General features: G+C 45.7%; 1 protein-coding gene across 2 annotated transcripts in view; it reads left to right on the top strand.

The window, feature by feature from the left end:
• The first annotated feature begins 202 nt into the window (after nucleotides 1-202).
• The window catches only part of dgkza (diacylglycerol kinase, zeta a), a 475,544-nt gene continuing 451,191 nt past the window's right edge, over nucleotides 203-24,555 (top strand). For both annotated transcript variants that reach the window (XM_080190495.1, XM_080190494.1), the window contains exon 1: nucleotides 203-881. In XM_080190495.1, the coding sequence (XP_080046621.1) occupies nucleotides 697-881 (185 nt within the window). In that variant the 5' untranslated portion in view covers nucleotides 203-696. The remainder of the gene's footprint in view (nucleotides 882-24,555) is intronic.

Genomic DNA, 24,555 nt, shown 5'->3' with positions numbered 1-24,555 from the left:
GCAGACTGCTTGGTGGAAGGCACGGCAGATGGCAGCAACACCTTCTCCATTCTCTGTCACTCTTGCAGAAGTTTCATTCATTCTCCAGGAGGCAGATCAGCAGGCAACTATCAGGGTCCTGTCACTCTTCTGAGTGCAGGCATTGCAAACTTCCTGTTCTTGAATGTGCAGCATCCGATTGAGAGAAGCAGCTTAAAGAGAGAGAGTGTGTGTATGTGTACTGTAGCTCTAGGGCAGAGTGTCTCACAGCACAGGCTGACTGTTCCCAACTCTACTGCAGCTGGGTATACAGTCGCCTTGTTCCAGGAGCTTTCCCCTCCTGTCTAATAGCACTCCGAGGAGGAGTGGGAGCTGATTTAAAGCCCATCCCAGCTAGATCCAGTTACTTCCGGGTGCCAGTCCTGCTGGAGCAGAAATTGCAACTTTTTATTTATTTATGAATGTATTTATTTATTTATTTAGGATTCCTGGTTGTTTTAATTCCTCCCTCTGTCCAATGCTGTGTAAAGCCCTGTTATTTCCTCTGTGCCTCCTGTTAATGTAGCTCTCAATCCCAGCTCCACACACACTGTGCTCTGGACTGACTCTCTGGCTACATGAAGAGCTGAAAGATCCCATACGGCTGGCAACTCACATCAGCCCGGGGATACACACTCTCTCTCTCTCCCACTGGGAAGCATTTCTTCCTTCCCCAGGATGGAGCAAGGGGAGGAAGAGCTCCAGGCGGATCTGGAGGAATCCTCAGCGTCCGGATCGTCCTCCTGCGAGCTGCCTGTGTCCTGTGAGAATGAGCAGCAGAGCCCGGCGTCTCCTCACCACCATCACCACCACCACCACCACCAGAACAAACCCTTCACCGGCCTCAAGTTCTTCGGGCGAAGGTGAGTGAGCGATCCCCAAGCTGCTGCTGACAAAATGGTTTCGAGTCAACAGGATACATTTCAGGGACGCCTGTCGCTTCCTCTCCTCCCCGGTTGCTCTGCCCTGGTGTCCCTCACATCTCACTGCGGGGATTGGCCGGAAAACCACCCTCCCTGTAACATTCAAGTTTCAGATTTTAGATAAGGGACAGAGGGTAATTTGCAGTCAGCCACTCAGTCTGCTTGATGTTCTTCAGTGTCTCTCTCTTTCCCCCTCTTTGTCACCCCCCCCCTCCCCGGCTCCCCCTCTTTGTCACCCCCCCCCTCCCCGGCTCCCCCTCTTTGTCACCCCCCCCCCTCCCCGGCTCCCCCTCTTTGTCACCCCCCCCCCCCCCCCGGCTCCCCCTCTTTGTCACACCGCCCCCCCCTCCCCGGCTCCCCCTCTTTGTCACACCCCCCCCCCTCCCCGGCCCCCCCTCTTTGTCACCCGCCCCCCCCTCTTTGTCACCCCCCCACCGGCTTCTCCCCCTCTCTCGCACCCCCCCCCCCACCCACTGACCCAGCTCCTTCCCCTCTCTCACACCGCCCCCCCCCCGTCCAGCTCCCGCCCCTCTCTCACACCCCCACCCCGTCCAGCTCCCGCCCCTCTCTCACACCCCCACCCCGTCCAGCTCCCGCCCCTCTCTCACACCCCCACCCCGTCCAGCTCCCGCCCCTCTCTCACACCCCCACCCCGTCCAGCTCCCGCCCCTCTCTCACACCCCCACCCCGTCCAGCTCCCGCCCCTCTCTCACACCCCCCCCCCGTCCAGCTCTCGCCCCTCTCTCACACCCCCCCCCCACCATCCAGCTCCCGCCCCTCTCTCACACCCCCCCCCATCCAGCTCCCCCCCCCACTCACATCCCCTCTCACCCTGGCTCCTCCTCTCTCTCACCCCGCTCCCCCACCTCACTCTCACCACCACCCCCTCCCCGGCTCCCCCTTCTCATCAACCCCCCCCCCCCTCATCCCCATCCCCAGCTCCCCCTCTCTCTTGCCACACCCCCAACCCCTGGCTCCCCTCCTCTCTCTTGCCACCCCTTCCCAAACTCCCCCTCTCTCTCGCGACTACTCTGGCTCCCCCTCCGGTTTACCCCTCACGTGCATTCTCACAGTTACCAACTCCTGCACACAGTCACAGATGCTAAATTGGGGAGGGTCATATTAATGTCACTTCAGCCCAGGAATGTTTTGATTGTTGCAATTTGTGGCATGTCCATTTAGTGTAATCTTGACTGATGATCTGTAATGGGTGATAGCCCAGCAATGTCAATACAGAGTAGGGATACTTTAGTGTAATTATTGCACATGTGTAGGTTACACAAAGTATCACAGACACACGGGTACAGTTCTGTATCTGCGTGTATGTATCGTGGCTTTTGACAAAAACAGAGACACACTTTCCTCAGTGGGTGCAGTGTACATGTGCTGACTGAAGTTACATTTCTGTGTTGTATATAGACAGTGTGTTATGGTGTTGTGGTAATGTGCCCTGGGAAGGTAGCAGAAAGGTTCTGCTATGCAGACTCATTGGGAGGTTATTTACACTGTCACCGTCACCAGATCTGGAAAGGCACCTCCCCACTGGTGATCATACTTGCGGACTACAAGCTAGGTAATAACTGGAAACATGGTGATAGGTGTGCCCATCTGTATACTTCCCTAATAATGTAACCGGCTGCTTGGATAGAGGGGGTGGAATCCTTTTTTTTAAAATGTAAACCAGGTTATGTGATGCTTCCTTAGTTTCAGATGTCTGGTTATTGTGATTCTGAGATGGGGTCTGTGTCCAACATGGGTTGATATGGGTGCAACATAGGTTCTAGATTATGTTCAGGAACGAAGGCTGCAAATATGTTGAATCTTTTTGGTTTTAAATAACATAGATTTGGTCACTGAAGGAATACATGCTGAAATCCACACGCTGATCCTGGCGCCCTGGGCAGGGCTGCCTGCGCCCTGGGCGCTCATTTCCGTTTTGTTTCTATTTCTTATGTGTGGCAACATTCCTTCAGTAACCCAAACAGTGGATATAATTCACCTCTTCAGTTTTATCACTAGGCAACCTCCTTTTGTGCTGGTTTGCGAGGAACTGTGAATTTCTGGCATTTAATTAGTGGGATGGTAACATACCATTGAATGTGTCACTGATCATATAATTAACTCGACACTTATACCCTTTTAAAGAAGAAGTTTGTCAGAAAACATTGACTTGGTGTCTTGTGATAGTGAATGAAATTTTCGGTCCTTTCCTGGGATGTGAGTATCGCTGACAAGGCCAACATTTATTGCTCATCCTTGATTGCCCTTGAACTGTGTCTTTGTTAGGCCATTTCAGAGGGCAGTCATTGTGTGGGTTGAAGTCACATTTAGGTCAGACTGAGTACGGACAGAAGATTTCCTTCCTTTCGTGCCATTAGTGAAACGGATGGATTTTTACAGCAATTGGTGATATTGTCATGGCCACCACGGCTGACACTAGCTTTATAATTCCTGATTTATTAATGGCATTTAAATTCCACCAACTGCGGTGGGAAGATTTGAATGCATGTCCCCAGGTCATTAGCCTAGGCCTCTGGATTGTGAATGTAGTGACATCTCTATTTCCCCTGAACTGAATTTGCCTTTCTGGTGCTTTATATCAAAGAACGGCGTAATCAATCCTTACCGGCTGCCGATCAGAGAGGGAGAAATGCTGGTGACGTGGCTGTGGTTGGTAGGCAGGTGAGGTATCTCACTGCTTGGCAGAGGCTTTGTTAGGCCATTTCGAGGAGCATTTGCCTGCTCTGAATTTGTCTGATAGTCACTGCTACCTCACAGCACCAGCGACCTGGGTTCGATTCCCGGCTCGGGTCACTGTTTGTGTGGAGTTTGCACATTCTTCCCATATCTGCATGGGTTTCCTCTGGGTGCTCTGGTTTCCTTCCACAATCTGAAAAATATGTTGTTTAGGTGCAATGGCAATGCTAAATTCTCTGTGTACCCAAATAGGTGCTGGAGTGTGGCGACTAGGCGATTTTCACAGAAACTTCATTGCAGTGTTAATGTAAACCTACTTGTGACACTAATAAATTAAATTTAAGTTGCTGTCTGGTGTGCAACTTAAAGTCCATTTTTGATCTAATGATGGGCTTCTTGTTTTAAAAGCAAATAACCCAACTTTCTGTCTGGGCTGCCACCTTTTGGTCATACATGAAGCCATTTGGTGCTGAGATATGATTGAAGGAATACACAGAAGCTTTGGTGAACTGATATGCTGAGTAACATCACAGGCTGGATGAGTTAGAAAGAAGGATAGGATTCGGTCCAGGGGAAGGAGGGACATGCCATTCTGCAAGGTAGATGATGTGACACTCTGGTGTCTAATGAGGAATTGGCTCCTGCTCAGAATTCTGAAGTACTCTGCTGCAGGTAATTTTAGGCCTGGGATTGTTTTCAGTGGCAATGTAATTGGATCAACAGCAACTGTGAACTAAAAATAGAGCAGTTAATGTTGTTACCAGGCATGTAATTGTCTCAGGTCTGGAAGGATAATTTCCTGTACTGTGTCATGCCTCTAGATTCAACTTCTCCACTACTCCATAGCAATAATGGGTCTGCAGTTGACTGCAGCTGGAAGAATACCTGGCTTTAATCAAATTGTAAGAAAAAATGCAGATCGAGATGAACAATCCGAGTTGGAATGTGATGGTTTCTGAGGGACTGAAAGTTCTGGAGTTTGGGGTTTGCATGTTCTCCCCGTGCCTGCCTGGGTTTCCTCCTGGTACTCCAGTTTCCCCTATTAGTCTGATGCTCAGGAATACGGCTGACCGTGTTACGGGATATCCAGTCAAAGAAATATTCTGAATCAATGCTTAAATTTTCTCTCATTCAAAGGGGAAGAATCCCACCAGCTTCCCTCTGCCGATGAAATGATTCCAGCTTGACAGTCCTCCCCAAACCCCTGCAGACCCCAGCACCTACAAGGGCAAGGGCAGGAAGTGTGCACACAAGCACCATTGCTGTCAGGTCCCCTTACAAGCCACAGATCGATGTCCGCCACTGATCCTTTATTGTCACTGGGCCAAAATCCTGGAACTCCTGACCTCACGAGATTGTGTGGTGAAGGTATACGCACTGACTGTAAAGGTTCAAGAAGGCAGCTCAGCACCATCAGACATTCATGAGAATGATCCCAGATGTGAAAAGCTTTGACGTATGAAGAGCATCTGAGGACTCTGAGTCTGCACTTGGAGTTTAGAAGGATGAGGTGGGATCTTATTGAAACTTATGGAATGATGAAAGACCTAGATAGAGTGGATGTGGGGAAGGTGTTTCCATTACAAAGTTTAAGTTTATTTTTATTACTCACAAGTAGGCTTACATTAACACTGCAATGATGAAAATCTCCTAGTTGCCACACTGCGGCGCCTGTTTGGGTACACCTGAGGGAGAATTTAGTATGGCCAATCCACCTAAGCAGCAGGTTTTTGGGACTCTGGGAGGAAACTGGAGCACCCGGAGGAAACTCACGCAGATGCAGGGAGAACATGCAAACTTTGCACAGACAGTGACCCAAGCTGGGAATCAAATGTGGGTCCCTAGTGCTGTGGAGTATGCTAACCGCTGCGCCACCGTGCTGCCATAGGAGAGGCTAGGACCCGAGGGCATAGCCTTACAATAAAGGCAGGACTCTTTGGAATTGAGAAGAAGAGGAATTTCTTCAGAGGGTGATGAATCTGTGGAATTTATTGCCATATAAGGCTATGGAGGCTAAGTCATTGAATGTATTAAGCAGAAATAGATTGGTTTTTGTTTGGTTAGGAGATCAAAGGTTATGGGGAAAAGGCAGGAGAATGGGTTTGAGGAACTTATCAGCCATGATTGAATGGCGGAGCAGACTCGATGGGCCAAATTCTGCTCCTAATCTTATCATCTTATGGATCACCTTCTCAGGGGCAGGTGGGGATGGACAATAAATGCTGACCTTATCAGTGATGCCCATTCCCAGAATGAATATGAAAAAGATCAGATTGCCTCTTGTCACGTGGCAATTAGAAGTTGGTTTCGGAGGGGAAGTGTTTAGTAATATATGGCGTTTTATTCTACATACAAGATCAAAGTGTCTGAAGGTTAGTTCAGCCTGCTGTGGCTGACAATGAAGGACCCCTAATCATTGGGCTTAGAGTTTGGAAAGCAAGCGAGGGCAAGCATGCCCTTCCAGTCCAATGGAATTTAGAAGAATGAGGGGAGATCAAATTGAGGTATACAGGATGATAAAAGGTATGGATAAAGCAGACATGGAGCAGATGCGTCTTCTTGAGGGGCATTCTTGGAAAAGAGGTCATAGCCTTAGGATAAGGAGTAGCAAATTTAAAACAGAGTTGAAGAGAAACTACTTCTCCCAAAAAGATTGTGAATCTGTGGAATTTGCCATTGCAAAGTGCGGTGGATGCTGGGACAGTGACTATGTTTAAGAAGGAGTGAGACAGATTTTTAATTGGTAATGGGTTGAAGGGTTATGGGGAAAAGGTAGGAAAGTGGGGATGAGGAGCTTATCAGCCATGACTGAATGGCAGAGCGTATTCGATGAGTCAAGCAGCCTAATTCTGCTCCAATAAGTTATGAAATCTCCCTAGACCTACAGGATGGGATTGCTCAGGATTTCAAAAGCTGGATTTGAGTTTCTCGATTGAAGGGTCTTTTTTCTCTCAGTAACATTTTTCTTTCCAGTCCTGCCGCCACATTGCTGAAGCTTCAGTGAGCTGGCACCTCCTGTGGCAAGCCCAGATGAAGCTGCTGGTGTGAGGGAGAACGGCGCGAGTGCACAATATCTCAGCATGTAGCTTCATTTCACCACAGTTGCCTGCGAGGCAGATTTTATTGATGTAGCTCTCATTTTGAATGTGTGTATGTATGTATTTAAAAAAAGACAACATTTCTGCCAGTAACAATGACATTGGGACAATACAGATTTTTAAATCTATATATTAAAAAAAAACAACCTTTCCTTCGTGTATAGAAAAAAACAACATCCTTTCCCTCGGTAACAGTGACATGAGGACATATGACAATACAGACAGTTCAGCTTTTGAGTCGGCTGATCTTTTGAATGATTCAGAGGATGGTTGTGGTGTGGAGGAGCCTGCAGGGACTTTCCCTGATTTTCATAGGTACTAATCATACATATCAGCACACGCAGAGCAAAGCGACAACCAGCCATCAGATAATGCATAGGGCTGAAAGCCCTGCTGATGTTTTGATGCTTTTGGTACATTTTCTCTTTGTTGTTGTTCTTCTGTGGCAGTGGGCATGCAGGCTTTGTGCTATTTCCTTTGGGCTGTCTGACTGCGTGCTTCAAAAGGGAAGGTAGGCAGCCCAAGAGGGGTAGAAACCTTTCTGTCGATTGAAAGCACTCTTATCCCGTATCTCTTGTCCCATAGACAAGAGTGATTTGTGTTTACACAGTGTCTCATCAAGGCAGTTCATCGAGTTATAACATATTGGGGTGGCACAGTGCTTAGCTTCACAGCGCCAGGGATCTGGATTCAATTCCTGGCTTGGGTCACTGTGTGGCGTCTGCATGTTCTCCTTGTGTCTGTGTGGGTGTCCTCCCACAGTCCAAAGGTGTGCAGGTTAGGTGGATTGGCCATGGTAAATTGCCCCTCAGTGTCAGGGGGACTAGCTAGGGCAAATGCATGGGGCTAGGGCCTGGGCAGGATTGTGGTCAGTACAGGCTTGATGGGCTGAATGACCTCCTCCACAGCTATGTCTATGCAAATGGATGCCAAGCCAAAGAAAGGACGTATTAAACTGGGGTGAGTGAAAGTTTGGTTAGTCTTAAAGTAGGAGATGAATTGATTGAAGCCAGGAGTGATTCCAGACTGAGGCGGAGGTGGCTGCGGACAGGGTCAGCACTCACAGGCACAGAGAGAAATTGAGACTGCCACAGGAATGGAGAGCGAGGTGATTGTAGGAGGTTAGAGGTAGGGAGGAGTCAAACCATTCCAGGATTGAGACATAAAAGGTGGGAATTGAGGGGACCAGACGCGTTGGTTTGAGCAGCACTTGGTCACAGATGGAATACAGGCAGCTGAATTTTGGGTCAGCCAGTGTTTATCCCGTGTGGGGGATGGTCAGCCAGCAGGCCAGGAGAAGCACAGAATGGTCAAGTCCAGAGTGGTGAAGATCTGGGAGGAAGGCTTACAGCAACACAAGTGGCTGAGATCGTGGCAGGGATAGAAGCTGATGGCCCTTGACCTGGAAGGGATACGGAGAAGGGGTGGTCAGGTGGAATGCTGAGGATGTGAGCTGTTGCGTTTAGTCAGAGTCATTGGCTAGGGAGGGGAATAGAATCAGTGACGCTGATACAGACAAGGACTGAAAACCTTTACTTTCTATTTGGTGATGGTGGAGGATTCGGGCTGAGGATTTGAAGTAGATGAATGAAGAATAGGGCCCGGGGGATCCAAGGATATGGGGGGGAAAGGTGGGATCAGGCTATTGAGTTGGATGATTAGCCATGATCATAACCGGTGCATCAGGCTCGTAGGGCTGAATGGCCCCCACCTGCTCTATCTATGTTTCAGTGAGTGTGAAGTCCTGATCATCTCTTTTTCCATTATCTGAGGGGCTTGGGGCCAAGTACTGATTCCGTGGTAATGGCTACTGGGAACCGTCAGTTCTTTTGACCAGTGTCAAGTCATGTGATGATGCTTCAGCTCATATTTCCATTCTCTGGAATGGGAGATTCTTAAAACTTGCAAAATGCTGCCTCTCACAACATATCCAAGATCAGACACACGGGGAGTGCCTGTTTAACCAGTGGTTTGGAGGGACACTGAGATGTGGGAGTGCAACCCAGGTTTAGCTTGCAGGTTTGTAGTTGTACTCTCTCTTGGTAATCGCTGTTATTCCTCAGTCACACTGATAACTTGTGTGCGGCTTGAGCTGAGTGCTGATGGCTAGGGTGGCATTATGTCACAGTGGTTAGCACTGCTGCCTTACAGCGAAAGGGACACGGGTTTGATTCCCGGTTTAGATTACTGTCTGGGCGAAGTCTGCACGCTGTCCCCATGTATGTGTGGGCCTGCTCAGGCTCCCTCCCACAGTTCGAAAGATGTGCTGATTTAGGCGCATTGGCCATGCTAAATTCTCCTTCAGTGTACCCGAACAGGCACTGGAGTGTTGTGACTAGGGAATTTTCACAGCAACTTCATTGTAGTATTAATGTAAACCTACTTGTGACACTAATAACTAAACTTTAAACTGAATCAGTTTTGTCCTTCCCTTGCATTTGATTTAAGATCTGCATTTGGAGGAATCTTAGTTAATTTTGGACATGTTGCTGGAGCTGTTTCTGAACTGCACAATTTGGGTCTTGGCCAGAGTCTTATTAATAATTACTTTTATTCTGTTTGCTGCATTCTAATGAGAGGGTAACAGAGCATTATCAGTCTTGTATTCAGGGTATTAACAGGTGATACTGTAGTTCTTAATCCTCTGACTGGATAAATGTGTGGAGGTGTTTAATGAGGTTAGTAAGTGGAATAAGACCATAAGATATAGGAGCAGAATTAGGCTGATATGATTCTCATCCCCATTCTCATGGGTGGAATGGGTATAAAATTGACAGCATTATTCTTGGGCAATGGAATTGAACCTGAAAGGGTTCATTGGGGGCTACATGACAACGAGCTGCAGATTGGGGAAGTTAACTCCTGAGTGAGGTGGTCTAAAGTAATTGTGGAGCGATCTGGGTAACCCCAGCTCAGAAGAGTGATGGGCCCCTGTGTTCACCAGTATACCATCAGTGATTGAAGGCCTTGCGTATGGCACCCATTTCTGAAGTCATTTTGATATCTGATATGGATACTATAACATACCACGCCACGTCCTGTTCGTCCATAGCCACTGTCTTCATTGATACGTTTGTCATGTGTTTGCCCAGCCTAACATTTGCAAGTATTATCGTTGCATGTAGACGTCAACCTTTCTCTAACCTTCTCCAGCACTATAATCCTCTTCCCCTGCCCTTGCCAGATGTGGTCCATTTAGGAGCACTCTTGTTTCCCAGGCACAAGACTCCAAGTTCGGATCCCACTCCTGAGCCTTGAGCACCAGAATTAAGGCAGTGTGAGGGAGTGCTGCACTATCGGAGGTGCATTGTGTGGATAAGGTGTTAAGCTGAGGTCCCATCAGCCTGCTCAGGAGGATGTCACATATCCAGTGACACTGTTTGGAAGAAGAGCAGAGGAGCAATCCCCAGTGTCCTGGCCACTACTCATCCCCCTCATGGAGGAGGCAGTAGCACACTGGAATTCTCACTGGACCAGAGACCCAGGGTAATTCTCTGGTGACCTGGGTACGAATCCCACGTGGCAGATGGTGAAATTTGAATTTGGTAAAAATCTGAAATTAAAAATCTAATTATAGAATCGTGAAATCCTACAGTGCAGAAAAAGGCCATTTGGCCCATCGAGTCTGCACCGACCACAATCCCGTCCAGGCTCTATCCCTATAACCTCATGCACTTACCCTAGTTAGTTCCCCTGACATTAAAGGGTAATTTATCATGGCCAATGCGCCTAACCTGTACAATTTTGGATTTTGGACTGTGAAAGGAAACCGGAGGCTGACGACCATGAAACCGCTGTCAGAAAAACCCATCTGGTTCACTAATGTCCTTCAGGGAAGGAGATCTGCCGTCCTTACCTGCTGTGACCTACATATGACTCCAGAGCCACAGCAATGTAGCTGACTCTTAAATGTCTTCTGAAATGGAGGTCATTTAGGGCTGGGCGATAAATGCTGGCCCAGCCAGCGACACCCACATCCTGTAAAAATGAATTTAAAAAAAAATTAAAACATAAACAGATTAGCTAGACATTATCATGTTGCTATTTTATGGGAGTTTACTGTGTGAAAATAGACCGCCACATTACAACAGTGATAGTACATCAAAAATAATACTGCTTTGGCTGTAAAGGGCCCTGAGACGCTTGATGGGTGTGAAAAGTGCTATATAAATGCAAAATTTATTTCTCTTTCCCTAAAGGGTACAAAGAAGGTTTATGAGGATTTTGCTTGGCCTGGAGAGTTTTAGGTATAAGGTGAGGCTGAAAAAACTCAGATTGTTTTCACTGGAAAGATGGAGGCTGAGGGGGCGACCTGATGGAGGACTACAAAATTGTGAGGCATTGGATAGGGTGGATAGTCAGAGGCTTTTTTCTAGGGTGGAAAGGTCAGTTACAAGAGGACACAGGTTTAGGGTGAAAGGGGGTAAGTTTAAGGGAGACATGCGGGGGAAGTTTTTCAGAGGGTACTAGGTGCCTGGAACCCACTGCCGGTGGAGATGGTGGAAGCAGGCACATTAGCAACGTTCGAGGCGTACCTTGATAGATATGTGAACAGGAGACGTATGGAAACCATATATTGGCACAGCCTTGCTGAGCTGTTTCTGTGCTGTATTCTTTGTTTAAAGCCCTCCTCCTCTCTACCGTCCTGTCCTTTCAGAACTCGCCTTGCAACCGATTTGCTTATTGCTTGGCCACCTCTTAATCTGACCTGGGTCATTGAAGTACCTGGGACGTTTTCTATGTAAAAGTTCTTTCTGCCATTGCAAGTTTTAATCTTAACAGGGTACAGTACAGAAGGGAGGCCGTTTGACCCATCTGTCAGTGCTGGTTGTTTGGAAGAGTTATCCCCTGCTCTTCCCTCACAGGTCTGCAAGATGTTCCATTTCCCACCTATATCCAAGTTGCTTATTGGGCGTAACAGTTGAACCCATCTCCACCATCCTTGTCAGGCTGTGCATTTCACAGCCTCGTAACCTGTTCTGTCATGGTTCCTTTTTTCTGTTCCTCCCTGGAAAGTTTAGTTCCATGGAGCCTGACTTCTCTTCCAGTATCTGTCATTGATCACATGTGAGTGTTGGCAGGCAGTGTTGAGTGATGTCCACACAATTGTGCTCTTCAGCAATGGAGGATTTACATTGTAAGCCACACATCCTAGGTCATTAAGGCCAATTGATAATCGGATATGAAACTGACAATGTTGACTCTTTGTTGACCTTATTGATTTTGATTGGATCTTATAATGGGGAGATCAGTTTCGCAACCAAAAGAGAGAATGCTGGAAAATCTCAGCAGGTCTGGCAACATCTGTAAGGAGAGAAAAAAGCTGACGTTTCGAGTCCAGATGACCCTTTGTCAAAGCTAAAAGGCAGAGAAAATGGGAGATATTTATACTGCAGGGTGAGGGAATGAAAGATGGGTCATAGCCACAAAAATGGGGGAAAGGCTGCTAATAGCAGTCCATAGAGAGAATAACAGGTGTGAATGGCCACATGGCAGGCAAGCTAAAAATCAGAGGGTAAACTGTGACAGATGAGAATGTTGGAGCGGGGTGGGGGGGGTGGTGAAGAGGTAAAATTGAGAGAAAGAGGGAGAAAAGATAAGAAAATGGGGATAAAATAGGGGGAAGAAAAATAAAGAGACAATAAAGAAATAAAAGGTAAATTACATAAAATGAAAACAAAGGGGTCGAGGTGGGGTACAGCTTATTATCTGAAGTTGTTGAATTTGACGCTGAGAGCAGTAGGCTGTACCGTGTTGAGCCGGAAGATGGGATGTTGTTCCTCCAGTTTGTGTTGAGCTTTGTTGGAATATTGCAGCGGGCTAAGGACAGATGTGGGCACGGGAGCAGGATCGTGTGTTAAAATGGCAAGCAACAGGAAGGTCCTGATTACATCAAGACCAGAGGTGCTCAGCAAAGCGATCATCCAGTCCACATTTGGTTTCTTCTGATATAGAGGAGATTACATTGGGAGCAGTGAATGCAATAGACCAAATTGAAAGAGTTGCAAGCGAAATGTTGCTTAACCTGGAATGAGTGTTTTGGACCTTGGACAGTGAGCATAAAGAGATAAAGGGACAGGTGTTGCACCTTCTGCAATTGAATGGGAAGGTGCCGTGGGTGGTGGAAGAGGTGTTGGGTATCATGGAAAAGTGGACAGGTTATCCTGGAGGGAACAGTCTCTGCAGAATGCTGACAGAGGGAGTGAAGGGAAGATGTGTTTAGTGGTGGCATCATGCTGGAGTTGGTGAAAATGGTGGAGGCTGTTGGGGTGAAATGCATGAACAAGGGAGATTTTATCCTTAGAACATAGAACATTACAGCACAGTACAGTCCCTTCAGCCCTCAATGTTGTGCTGACCTGTGAAACCAATGAAATGCCCTTAATGCTGGTGAATCCAGTACTGTTGCAGGCAGAACATTCCATGGTCTTACTACTTTGAGTAAAGAAGTACCTCTGACATCTGTCCTATATCTATTACCCCTCAATTTAAAGCTGTGTTCCCTCGCGCTAGCCATCTCCAACCGACGAAAAAGGCTCTCACTGTCCACCCTATCTAATCCTCTGATCATCTTATATGCCTCTATTAAGTCACCTCTTAACTTTCTTCTCTCTAACGAAAACAGCCTCAAGTCCCTCAGCCTTTCCTCATATGACCTTCCCACCATACCAGGCAACATCCTGGTAAATCTCTTCTGCATCCTTTCCAATGCTTCCACATCCTTCCCATAATGCGGCAATCAGAACTGTACACAATACTCTAAGTGTGGCCGCACCAGAGTTTTGTACGGCTGCAACGTGACCTTTTTTTAGAACCCTACAATGCAGAAAGAGGCCCTTCGGCCCATTGAGTCTGCACCAAACACAATCCCACCCAGGCCCTACCCCCTTATCCCTACATATTATACCTACTAATCCCTCTAACCTATGTATCACTGGGCAATAAGGGACAATTTCTTAGCATGACCAATCAACCTAACCCGCACATCTTTGGACTGTGGGAGGAAACCAGAGTACCCGGTGGAAACCCACGCAGAGACGAGGAGAATGTGCCAACTGCACACAAACAGTGACCCGAGCCAGGAATCGAACCCAGGACCCTGGAGCTGTGAAGCAGCAGCAGTGCTAACCACTGTGCTACCGTGCCGCCCTCATGGCTCCAAAACTCAATCCCTCTACCAATAAAAACTAACACACCGTATGCTGCCCTAACAACCCTATCAACTGAGGTGCCAACTTTCAGGGATCTACGCACATGGACACCAAGATCTCTCTGCTCATCCACACTGCCAAGTAACTTGCCATTAGCCCAGTACTTTGTATTCCTGTTACTCCTTCCAAGGTGAATCACTTCACACTTTTCTGCATTAAACTCCATTTTCTACCTCTCAGCCCAGCTCTGCAGCTTATCTATGTCCCCCTGTGACATCCTTCCACATTGTCCACAACTCCACCACCTTTAGTGTCATCTGCAAATTTACTAACCCATCCTTCTACAGCCTCATCCAGGTCATTTATGAAAATGACAAACAGCAGTGGCCCCAAAATAGATCCTTGCAGTACACCACTAGTGACTGAACTCCAGGATGAACATTTCCTGTCAACCACAACCTCTGTCTTCTTACAGCTAGCCAATTTCTGATCCAAGCCACTAAATCACCCTCAATCCCATGCCTCTGTATCTTCTGCAATAGCTTACCGTGGGGAACCTTATCAAACACTTTAGTAAAATCCATATACACCACATCAACTTCTTTACCCTCATCCACCTCTTTGACCTTCTCAAAGAACTCAATAAGGTTTGTGAGGCACAACTTACCCCTCACAAAACTGTGTTGACTATCCCTAATCAAATTGTTCCTTTCTAGATGATTATAAATCCTATCTCTTATAATCCTTTCCAAAACTTTGCCCACAACAGAAATAAAGCTCACTATAATTACCTGGGTTGTCTCTACTCCCCCTCTTGAACAAGGGGACAACATTTGCAATCCTCCAGTCTTCTGGCACTATTCCTGTAGACAATGACGCCCTAAAGATCAAAGCCAAAGCTCTGCAATCTCCTCTCTAGCCTCCCAGACAACCCTAGGATAAATCCTATCTGGCCCAGGGGACTTATCTATTTTCATACTTTCCAGAATTGCTAACACCTCCTCCTTATGAACCTCAATCCTATCTAGTCTAATAGCCTGTATCTCAGTATTCTCCTCGACAACATTGTCTTTTTCCTGTGTGAATACTGACGAAAAATATTCTTTTAGCATCTCTCCTATCTCTTCAGATTCCATGTACAACTTCCCACTACTGTCCTTGACTGGCACTAATCTTACCCTAGTCATTCTTTTATTCATAACATATCTATAGAAAGCTTTAGGGTTTTCCTTGATCCTACCTGCCAAAAGACTTCTCGTATCCCTTCCTGGCTAACTTGTAACTCTCAAGCGCTCTAACTGAGCTGTCACGTCTCATCTTGGCATGTGTCCTGCTTCCTCTTCGCAAGCAATTCAACTTCTTCCGTAAACCACGGTTCCCTCGCCTCAATCACTTCTTCCCTGCCTGACAGGTACATACTTACCAAGGACACGCAGTAGTCGTTCCTTGAACAAGCTCCACGTTTCAATTGTGCCCATCTCCTGCAGTTTCCTTCCGCATCCTAAATCTCACCTAATCGCATCATAATTTCCTTGTCTGGGAGGGAATGAGGGTTGTGGCATGGGAGGTGACCATACGGTTTTGAGGGCCCTGTCAACAACCGTAGGTGGGAAACCCATGGTTGAGGAAGAAGGAGCACTTTGGAAAGTGGCATCATTGGAACAAATGCAACGCAGGTGAAGTAAGTGAGAGGAAGGGATGGAGTCCTTGTAGAATGGAGGGTGTGAAGAGCTGTAGCTGAGATAGCTGTGGGAGTCAGTAAGCCTGTAATGAATATTGGTAGACTGTCTATTGCCGGACATGGAGACAGAAAGGTCAAGGAAGGGAAGTGCCTGAGATGGACCAGGTGAAGGTGTTGGAGGGGTGGGAACTGGAAACGAAGTTGATGAATTTTTCCAGGTCTGGCCGAGAGCGTGAGGCAGCAACAAAATAGTCATCGATGTATCGGTAAAAGTGTTGTGGGAGGGCACCGGGGTAGGCCTGGAAAAAGCGATGTTCCACATGCCCCATAAAAAGACAAGCGGAACAGTCTTACAAGGTTGACTAGACTTGAGTTGGCTGAAAGCTGGCTGCTACAGAAGCTGATGCTAAATGTAGCACCCCAACTGTTGCTCCAATTTGAGCAGTTAGCTGAGAACAGAGCGCAGAATTGAGCCTTCCTGTAGTGTAGGTGTTAATATATTAATAATCTGCTGCGGGCGTCGGATGTAAGGAGCCCTGACTGACAGAACATTACTGGGACAAAGGCAGCAGACTCCCACCAATATGAAATGCCTTCTGGTTTCATGATAATCCTTTCACACGCTGGGAAATTTTGTAACTCATCTTGAAAATGGCATTGATTGAAAATTAATGTTTTAATAAAAAAATAGGAAGCAGATAGAGCAACAATGAGCTTGTATCATAATGAGTAATCTTAGTGCTGGTTTAAATTTCACTTGACATTCTTAGTGTTACAAGAATGCTGATGCATTTCACTTAAGTCTGTAACATAATGAGCTTTATAATTAACTGTGCTCTAAGATACCAAAATGTGATTTTTTTTTTTCTGTACAGTGTCAACGAGCTATAATAATTTAGTGTGACAGTTCTGTGTACAATTTCCAGGGAATAACCAAGGAAGTTAAGAGACCTTGAGTTGAGACAAAGAGAAAAAGACTCGCATTTCTGCCATGTCTTTCATAATCTCAGAATGTCACAAAGACCTTTCCAGCCAATGAAGTGCTGCCTCGTAGGAACTGGGGTTTGATTCCCGGTTTGGGTCAATGTCTGTGTGGAGTCTGCACATCCTCCCTGTGTCTGCATGGATGTTCTGGTTTCCTCCCACAATCTAAAAGATGTGCGGGTCAGGTTGATTGGCCGTGCTGGATTCTTTCTCAGTGTAACCGAACAAGGGCCGGAGTGTGGCAACTAGGAGATTTTCACAGGAACTTCATTGCTCTGTTAATGTCAGCCTATTTGTGACACTTATTAGAGTTAAACTTGAGTCGTCACTGCTGTATTGTAGGAAACATGACAGCCAATTTGCATACAGCAAGCTCCCACAAATAGCACTGAATTAACAACCAGATAAACATTTTTTAGTGATGTTGGTTGAAGACTAATAATTATAGTCATGGCACTGGGGGAAAATGCCCCTGCTGCCAGTAGTGCCATGGGAACTTTTGCACTTGAGGGCTGTTGTGGTCTCATTGGGTGACACAGTGGTTAGCACTGCTGCCTCACAACGCCAGGGACGTGGGTTCAATTCCGACCTCTGGTCACTATCTGCGCTGAGTTTGCACGTTCTCGCTGTGTCTGCATGGGTTTCCTCTGGGTGCAGTGGTTTCCTGCCACATTCTAAAGATGTGCAGGTTAGGTTGATTTAGCAAAATTGCCCCTTAATTGAGGGGCATATGAGGTTAAGGGGATAGGGCCTGGGTGGGATTATTGTTGGTGCCGGCTTGATGGGCTAAATGGCCTCCTTCTGCACTGTAGAGATTCTAGGATTCTGCGGAAAGCCAGACGAGCAACAGTTTTGCGCACTTACAGTATTGCATTGGGGTGTTGGCCTAGATGTTATGCTCAAGGATTTGGAGCAGGATTTAAACCATGACCTTCTGACTGAGGTGAAGGTGCTACCACCCAGCCTAAGCTAATAGGAAGTGAGTGTACTTATGTACCCAGCCCTTGCTCTCTATTGATAGAGATAGCATTTGGTTATGGGTGGTCAAGTTAAAGGATTGAACTCCAAGGCTGTTGCTAGTGGCGTTGGAGGCTGGCACATACCAGATGGCTTTGGTTCTTGAGCAGTCATGACCTGCATGATCTGAATGTTATGAAACACTTGTCATAATAGATATAGCAAAGCAGTTGAAGATGGCTGGACCAAGATAATGAAGGGGGAAGTTAGATTCAGATAGCATTGCTGAATAAAGTGCAAAAGTGAAAAAGGTGGTGAACATGACCTGTATCTTGTAAATCCAATGATTGCTGAATTGGAGCATTTGCTACAAATTATTCATGTGCTGTGTGGTTATAAGCTTCACTTCTCTTCTTGAAATATCAAAATAACAACAAAATGTCTTCCTTGTTAACAGTTACCATAAAAGTGGAATACTACTTTTGCCCGTTTTCCCATATTATTGAGCCAAGTGAGCCTCCTGTTTCCTGATGACCCTGGACTGGCTGCAAGAACTTTCTCAGATCTTCACCTTAGGCAGAATTCTGGGTTTCTTTAAAGTTATCCCAACACAGGATGGATTTAAAAACTGCACTCCACTGTGAGATGGTCACATATTCACAAGATTCTTGTAGCTTTATTCTTTCCCAGGCACCTTTTGAGATGTTCCAAACACTAATCTATATGTTGGAACACCATCTGTACACAATGGCAGCCAGCAAACAACCAGTGTGTTATCAGATCGTAGAAGATAAAGTATGCCCTTCATAATGTAAAAACTGTTTGATTTAGACAGATTAAAGAGTGCCTTGTCACGAGCCATGATGTGGAGTTGCCAGCGTTAGGCTGGGGTAAGCACAATAAGAAGTCTCGCAATACCAGGTTAAAATCCAACAAGTTTATTTGGAATCATGAGCTTTCAGAGCACAGCACTTTCATCAGATAAATGGACTCCTCACTCACCTGAGGAAGGAGCAGAACTCAAAGCTTGTGATACTAAATAAACCTGTCGGATTTTAATCTGGTGCTGTGACACTTCTTACGATGAAGAGCCAGTTGGAAGTAGTGAATTAGAATGGAGTAAGGAGCGGTGTCCCTGTGGGTGCGGGAGAGAGAGGGAGAACTGCTGTGGTTGGATCTGGCATTGATCTACAGGAACATTACTACGTGCTGTTTGCAAGACGCCAGGAGACTCTGGCCTTGCACAGATTCGAGGGATGATTCCCTAATCGAGTGTTCCGCGTGGGAGCTGGACGCTGCTCGGTCAGAGAAGTTGTTTCGGGAGACTCGAACGCGCACATGTGGCTGTTAATTGTGGAATGAGGCAGAAACAGGCCATTTGGCCCTTTTTAAGGATATGCTAGTGTTCTTTAGCCATCTGGGGATGAAGTTGGCACGTTGTTAGTATGATACTGATTACAGAAGTGTGAATTGCTGATGGGTAACGGTCCCCACTGGCTGGTTGCAGTCAGTCCCTGCCAGCTGGCTGACTCCAGTCTGAGCATTCTGTTTATAAATGGATGTTGTCACCAGGACATTTTCGCAAATCAGATGTGGGTGGCTGAAGTACAGGCTGATTGATATTTTTGGTTGGTTAAAGCATTTCCCATACACACTGCTCTAAGAAACAAGCATTGTGTGGGTTCTGGAAGATTTAGCCACACTCTGGATTTGCAGCTGCTCCATTTTCTCTGTACCGTGGACAGCACTGTGACATGCGATTGTGGGCTGATGACTGGATAAAGAGAAGTGTTCCCAGAATGTCATCAGCTTTGCCCTGCCTCTGGCTGGCAATCTGTTGTCTTGTGGTTTTTCTCTTCCCCTGGATAAAGTGTGGCCTTGAATCACTGTTTGAAGCTGCTAACAGGGCGAGACTGAAATCTGAGCAGGTCTTAACAGTTCTTTTGTTATACCACAAGACTTGATGATTCCTGCCTCTCCTATTCACATTGTTAAATTGTAATCTTTTGAAGATCATCACCTTCAGGGATTATCCATCTGAGCATTTTAGAAAAGGTGTGACAAATGGTAAGACATTACTGTCTCAACCCCTGTAACTGTTACTTGAGATTCTGTACATATAAAGTTACATGATGCAAGTAGCTGTACAGCTTCGGGTGAGTTATTGTACCTGCCCATGTGAGTTGTTGACCTAGATGTGGAAAAGTAGTGTTCCTCAGTTACAGAACCCGTTTGTGTGACTAATTTGCTAGAGTTCTTTTGAAGGTGTAACAAGCAAAGTGGATATCTGGACTTCAAGAAGGCATTTGAAAATGGTGCCACACAAAGTAAGATCTCACGGGGTTAGGGGTAATTTATTAGCTTGGTCAGAGATTGGTTAACTGACAAAAGGCTGAGAGTCGGGATAAATGGATCTTTTTCTGGCTGACAAGATGTAATTAGTGGGGTATCTCAGAGTTTGGCCCTTGGGCCCCCAACTATTTACAATCTATATTAATGATTTGAATGCAGGGATAAAACGTACTATAGCCAGATTTGCATAAGATCCTAAATTAGATGGGATAGTAAATTGCAATAAAGAAATAGGCAATTTAATCACCTAATCTATCCATGGCCATGACCCACTCACCTAATCTATCCATGGCTGTGAATAGATTGGGTGAGTGGTCAAAAGTTGGCAGATTCAGTTGAATATGGAAAAGCATGAGATTATTCGTTTTGGTCTGAAAAATAGAAAGGCAATTTATTATCTAAATGGAGAGAAACTTTGGAGTGCTTTGGTGCAGAGGGATCTGGGTGTCCTCGTGCATGAATCACAAAGTTAGTATGCAGATGCAGCAGGTAATAAGGAAGACTAATGAAATTTGCTGCTAAAGGATTAAAATATGAAAGTAGTGAAGTGTTGCTGCAAATGTACAAAGCATCAGTGAGACTGCACCTGGAGAGCTGTGTACAGTTTAGGTCCTCTTACTTGAGGAGGGATGTAGTTACATTCGAGGCAGTTCAAAGGAGGTTCACTAGATTAATTCCAGAGATAAGGGGTTTGCCTTATGAGGAGAGATTGAACAGTTTAGGCCTATATTCTCAAGAGTTTGGAAGAATGAAGGGAGATCTAGTTGAGGTATGTAAGATGCTAAAGGGGATTGACAGGGTAGCTGCAGAATGGATGCTTCCTCTTGTGGGGAAAACTAGAATGAGAGATAATAGTTTTAGAATAAGGGATGGCAGATTTAAAACAAAGATGAGGAGAAACAATTTCTCTCAAAGGGTGATGAATACATGGAATTCACTACCCCAGGGTGCAGTGGATGTTGGGGCATTGAATAAATTTAAGAAGGAGATAGACAGATTTTTAATTAGTAATGGGTTGAAGGATCATGAAGAATGGGTAGGAAAGTGGAGTTGAGGCCCAGACAAGATCAGCCATGACTGTATTAAATGGCAGAGCAGGTTCGAGGGGCTGCTTTGCCCACTCCTGCTCCTAGCTCTTAACTTGCAAATTAATGTATTTGCATTGTACACACTTGAGTAATAGTTACTGTGCCTGCTTGTGTGAATACTACAAACGTCTGAGTAGAAATGAATGCCTCTGGGGCTAGGAATAGGGAGAAGGTCTCTTGCACATAGGTCACATTCTTCTTAGATATTCCTGCCTCATGCCCCTAACACTCCTCCCTGCAACCCCACCCATCAACACTCAAGGAGCACTTGTTGCAAAGAATGGCAGACCATCTGCCAGTGTATTTGTATTGGCTATAGAATCAGAGTCATACAGCACGGAAACAGGCCCTTCGGCCCAACTGGTCCATGCCAGCAAGATGCCATCCTAGCTTGTCCCAATTGCCTGTGTTTGGCCCATATCCCTCTAATCCTTTCCCATCCAAGCACTTATCCAAATGCTTTAAAATGTTGCTATAGAGTCATAGAGCAATACAGCGTGGAAACAGGCTGTTGAGTCAATTTTTGCATTGCTCCTCCAGAACTGATTTTTAAATATTAAGTTTTCTTCCTGACTTCTGCCTAGTCTCTCCATGCTTAGTGAGCCACAGAAAGCCTAGCAAGGTAGAAAAGGGCAGTGAGGGGCAAGTCTGAACTTGGAGAGTGTAGTCATTTAAATAATACGAGCTGAAGAAGCAAGCAGAACACTAGCTGATAGAAAATGTATTGGTAGAAATTAAAAACGACAGAGAAAATGTCAGTTAGAACAGAAATATAAAGGACATTTCAATGGCTTGAACTTTTGCCGTGTTGGAGATCTTGTCTGAGGATTTGAGACTCTGGTTCTTGATTCTGTTTTAGGATGTTCATCTCTGTGCAAGTGTCCCCGGGCTCAATCTGTGACACAGTGGCCTAGTGGTAGTATCACTGAGCTAGTACACACTCTGGGTGGCACAGTGGTTAACACTACTGCCTCACAGTGCCAAGAACATGTCTGTGTGTGTCTCCTCCGGGTTCTCCGCTTTCTTCCCACAGTCCAAAAGATGTGTTGGTTAGGTGCATTGGCTAGATTTTCCTTCAGTGTACCCGAAGAGGGGCCGGGGTGTGGCAACTAGGGGATTTTCACAGTAACTTTATTGCAGTGTTAATGTAAGCCTACTTGTAAGATTAATAAATAAACTTTAAAAATCTAGTAAAGCAGAGACTGAGACTGGTGCTTTGAGGAGATGGGGTTCAAATCCCATCTCAGCAGCTGATGGAATTTAAACTCAATTAATAAAATCTGAAATTGAAAGCTAGTCTCAGTAATAGTGACCATCAAGCTATTGTCAATTGTTGCAAAAAATCCATTTGGTTTACTAATGTCCTTTAGGGAAGGAAATCTGCTGTCCTTGCCTGGTTTGGCCTACACGTGACTCCGGAGCCACAAAAATGTGGATGACTCTGAATTGACCTAGCAAGCCACTCAGTTCAAGGGCAGTTAGGATGGGCAACAAATGCTGGCCCAGCCAGCGACGTCCAAATCCTGTGAAATAAATTGATTAATCTAAGGCTGACACTTTGAGAGTTGTTGATCATAGCTGAGACTTTAAACTAAGGCCCTAAGGTCCTCCATGGTACAGCTGGCACTCTGTCATCAATTCTGTTCAACTTTACCAGGATATTCCTGTGGGCAAATGGACTGCTGTAGTGACTGCACATCAGAGGTACTTAATGTCTGTGAATGACTTTGGGTTATTCTGAGGGCAGATATAACTGCAAGCTTATTCCTTTCCTGTGTTTTGGTGTGAGTTTTTTAAAAATTTATTCGTGGGACATGGGCACTGCTGGCTGGTGAGAATTCATTGCCCATCCCAAGTTGCCCTTATTCAGAGGGCAGTTAAGAGCCAATCACATTGCTCTGGGTCTGAAGTCACATGTAGGCCCGACCAGATAAGGACAGCAGATTTCCTTCCCTAAAGGACATTAGTGAACCAGATGGGTTTTTCTGATAATCGACAATGGTTTCGTGATCATTAGTAGATTCTTAATTCCAGATACTTTTTATTGAAATTCAAATTCTCTCTGGTGGGATTTGAAACTGAGTCCCCAGAACATTAGCTGAGTTTCTAGATTAATAGTCTAGTGATAAAGCCAAAAGGCCATCGCCTTGTGATATTAGAGGTTACGAGAGCTTGTTCTGTATGTGGGTCCTCATGTATACAAATTTGCAAATGCTATTTGGGGATTGCTCACTTATGCCCATTTCGATGCCACGTGTAATTGGACGTTTAAATGGGGGAGGTAAGGCTGGCTGCAGCATGGTGGTGGTGCAATATTTGTTTATACACTGGCGTGACAGGAGGGAGGCTGCTGAGGACCAGTTTTATTAATATCATGTGTACCTGTGTGCGTGTTAGTTTCTCCAAACAATTGCTTAATTTTTGCTTAGTTTTGTACTGTCAAGTGGGGTGGGGGAAATGGGCAATCTTCTACCACAAAGTCTGGTGGTAATGCGGTAATGTGTTGTTCCATGGAGTACTAGAATGTGGCTTCACCCTCCCAAATGTCCCTCTTCACGCTGCGTGTTTTATTTTGTTCTGTTCTCTGACGGGAGAGAATGGAAACCTGGTACTGATGGGTGTGAGGAGAAATTGGCCACCAAACCTGTCAGTGGTCTGAGGCTGCTCCCAAGTAGCTGGTTGGAGAGCAGTGCTACAAAAGGCCGAGGAAAAGATTGGCAGCCTCTCCGTTCAATTTATCAAATGGTGCCCTATAAACAGATTTGAACATTTGGGGGGAAAAAAACAATGATCTAAAGATAGGACTGATTTAATTTTTGTTAAAAGAAGAACTTCCAAAACATCAATAGCATTGGAAACTGGAGACAATTTTGGCTAAAATCTGCTTCCCTGCAGAGCTGATTTGGCACAATGAACTGCTGAAAGGAAGTCCAAAACTGGAAAATGTTGACATTACTTTTCGGTGCTGTCCAATGTCTCTGCTGAATCCATTGTGCTTGGTTATTCTTCAATCATTCACCCACCAATCAAGTCACCTCCAGTGTGTGGATTGACTGATAGGATAGAAAGGGTTTGCTATCAAAACATTACCAGCGGAGTTTAGATCAGACTAAGTACACTGTTTATCACGGTACAGAGATATGGGAGCCAAGATGACCAAAGCCATGATCTATGGACCATGTCCAGCCTCAAGCCCTGTTTTATTTAAGGATCTATATTTTTGGCTTGGTTCGTTTGGAAACTGCTGTTGGAAATGCAGTGACCTCAGTGTTGGATACGTCATAAATCTTATCACTAAGATCTATTGGTGAATATAGGATACAGTCCAAGTAGAGTAATGGGAGCTATTACACATTTGGAGCTCTGAGAGGTCATCCAGATTTGAAACATTCTCTCTCTCTCTACAGATAGTGTCAGACCTGCTGAGAATTTCCAAAACTTTCTGCTTTTGATGACAAATTTGGCTTTGCCTCAAGTATCCACTCTGATTTGGTGGTGCCAGTCGCTTCTTTAGCCACTCTGCTTTCTCGCAGATGGTCCTGATGTACAGTTGAACCTAGGAGTGTAACATTGAAACTCTTTTGTGGTCCAGACTGGATTTCATGA

This window comes from Carcharhinus amblyrhynchos, chromosome 6 (genome assembly GCF_965287045.1).
Source record: "Carcharhinus amblyrhynchos chromosome 6, sCarAmb.v2.hapA, whole genome shotgun sequence".
Lineage (NCBI taxonomy): Eukaryota > Metazoa > Chordata > Chondrichthyes > Carcharhiniformes > Carcharhinidae > Carcharhinus > Carcharhinus amblyrhynchos.
Note: the sequence above shows the minus strand (reverse complement) of the source record. Positions and strands in the feature narration are given on the sequence as shown.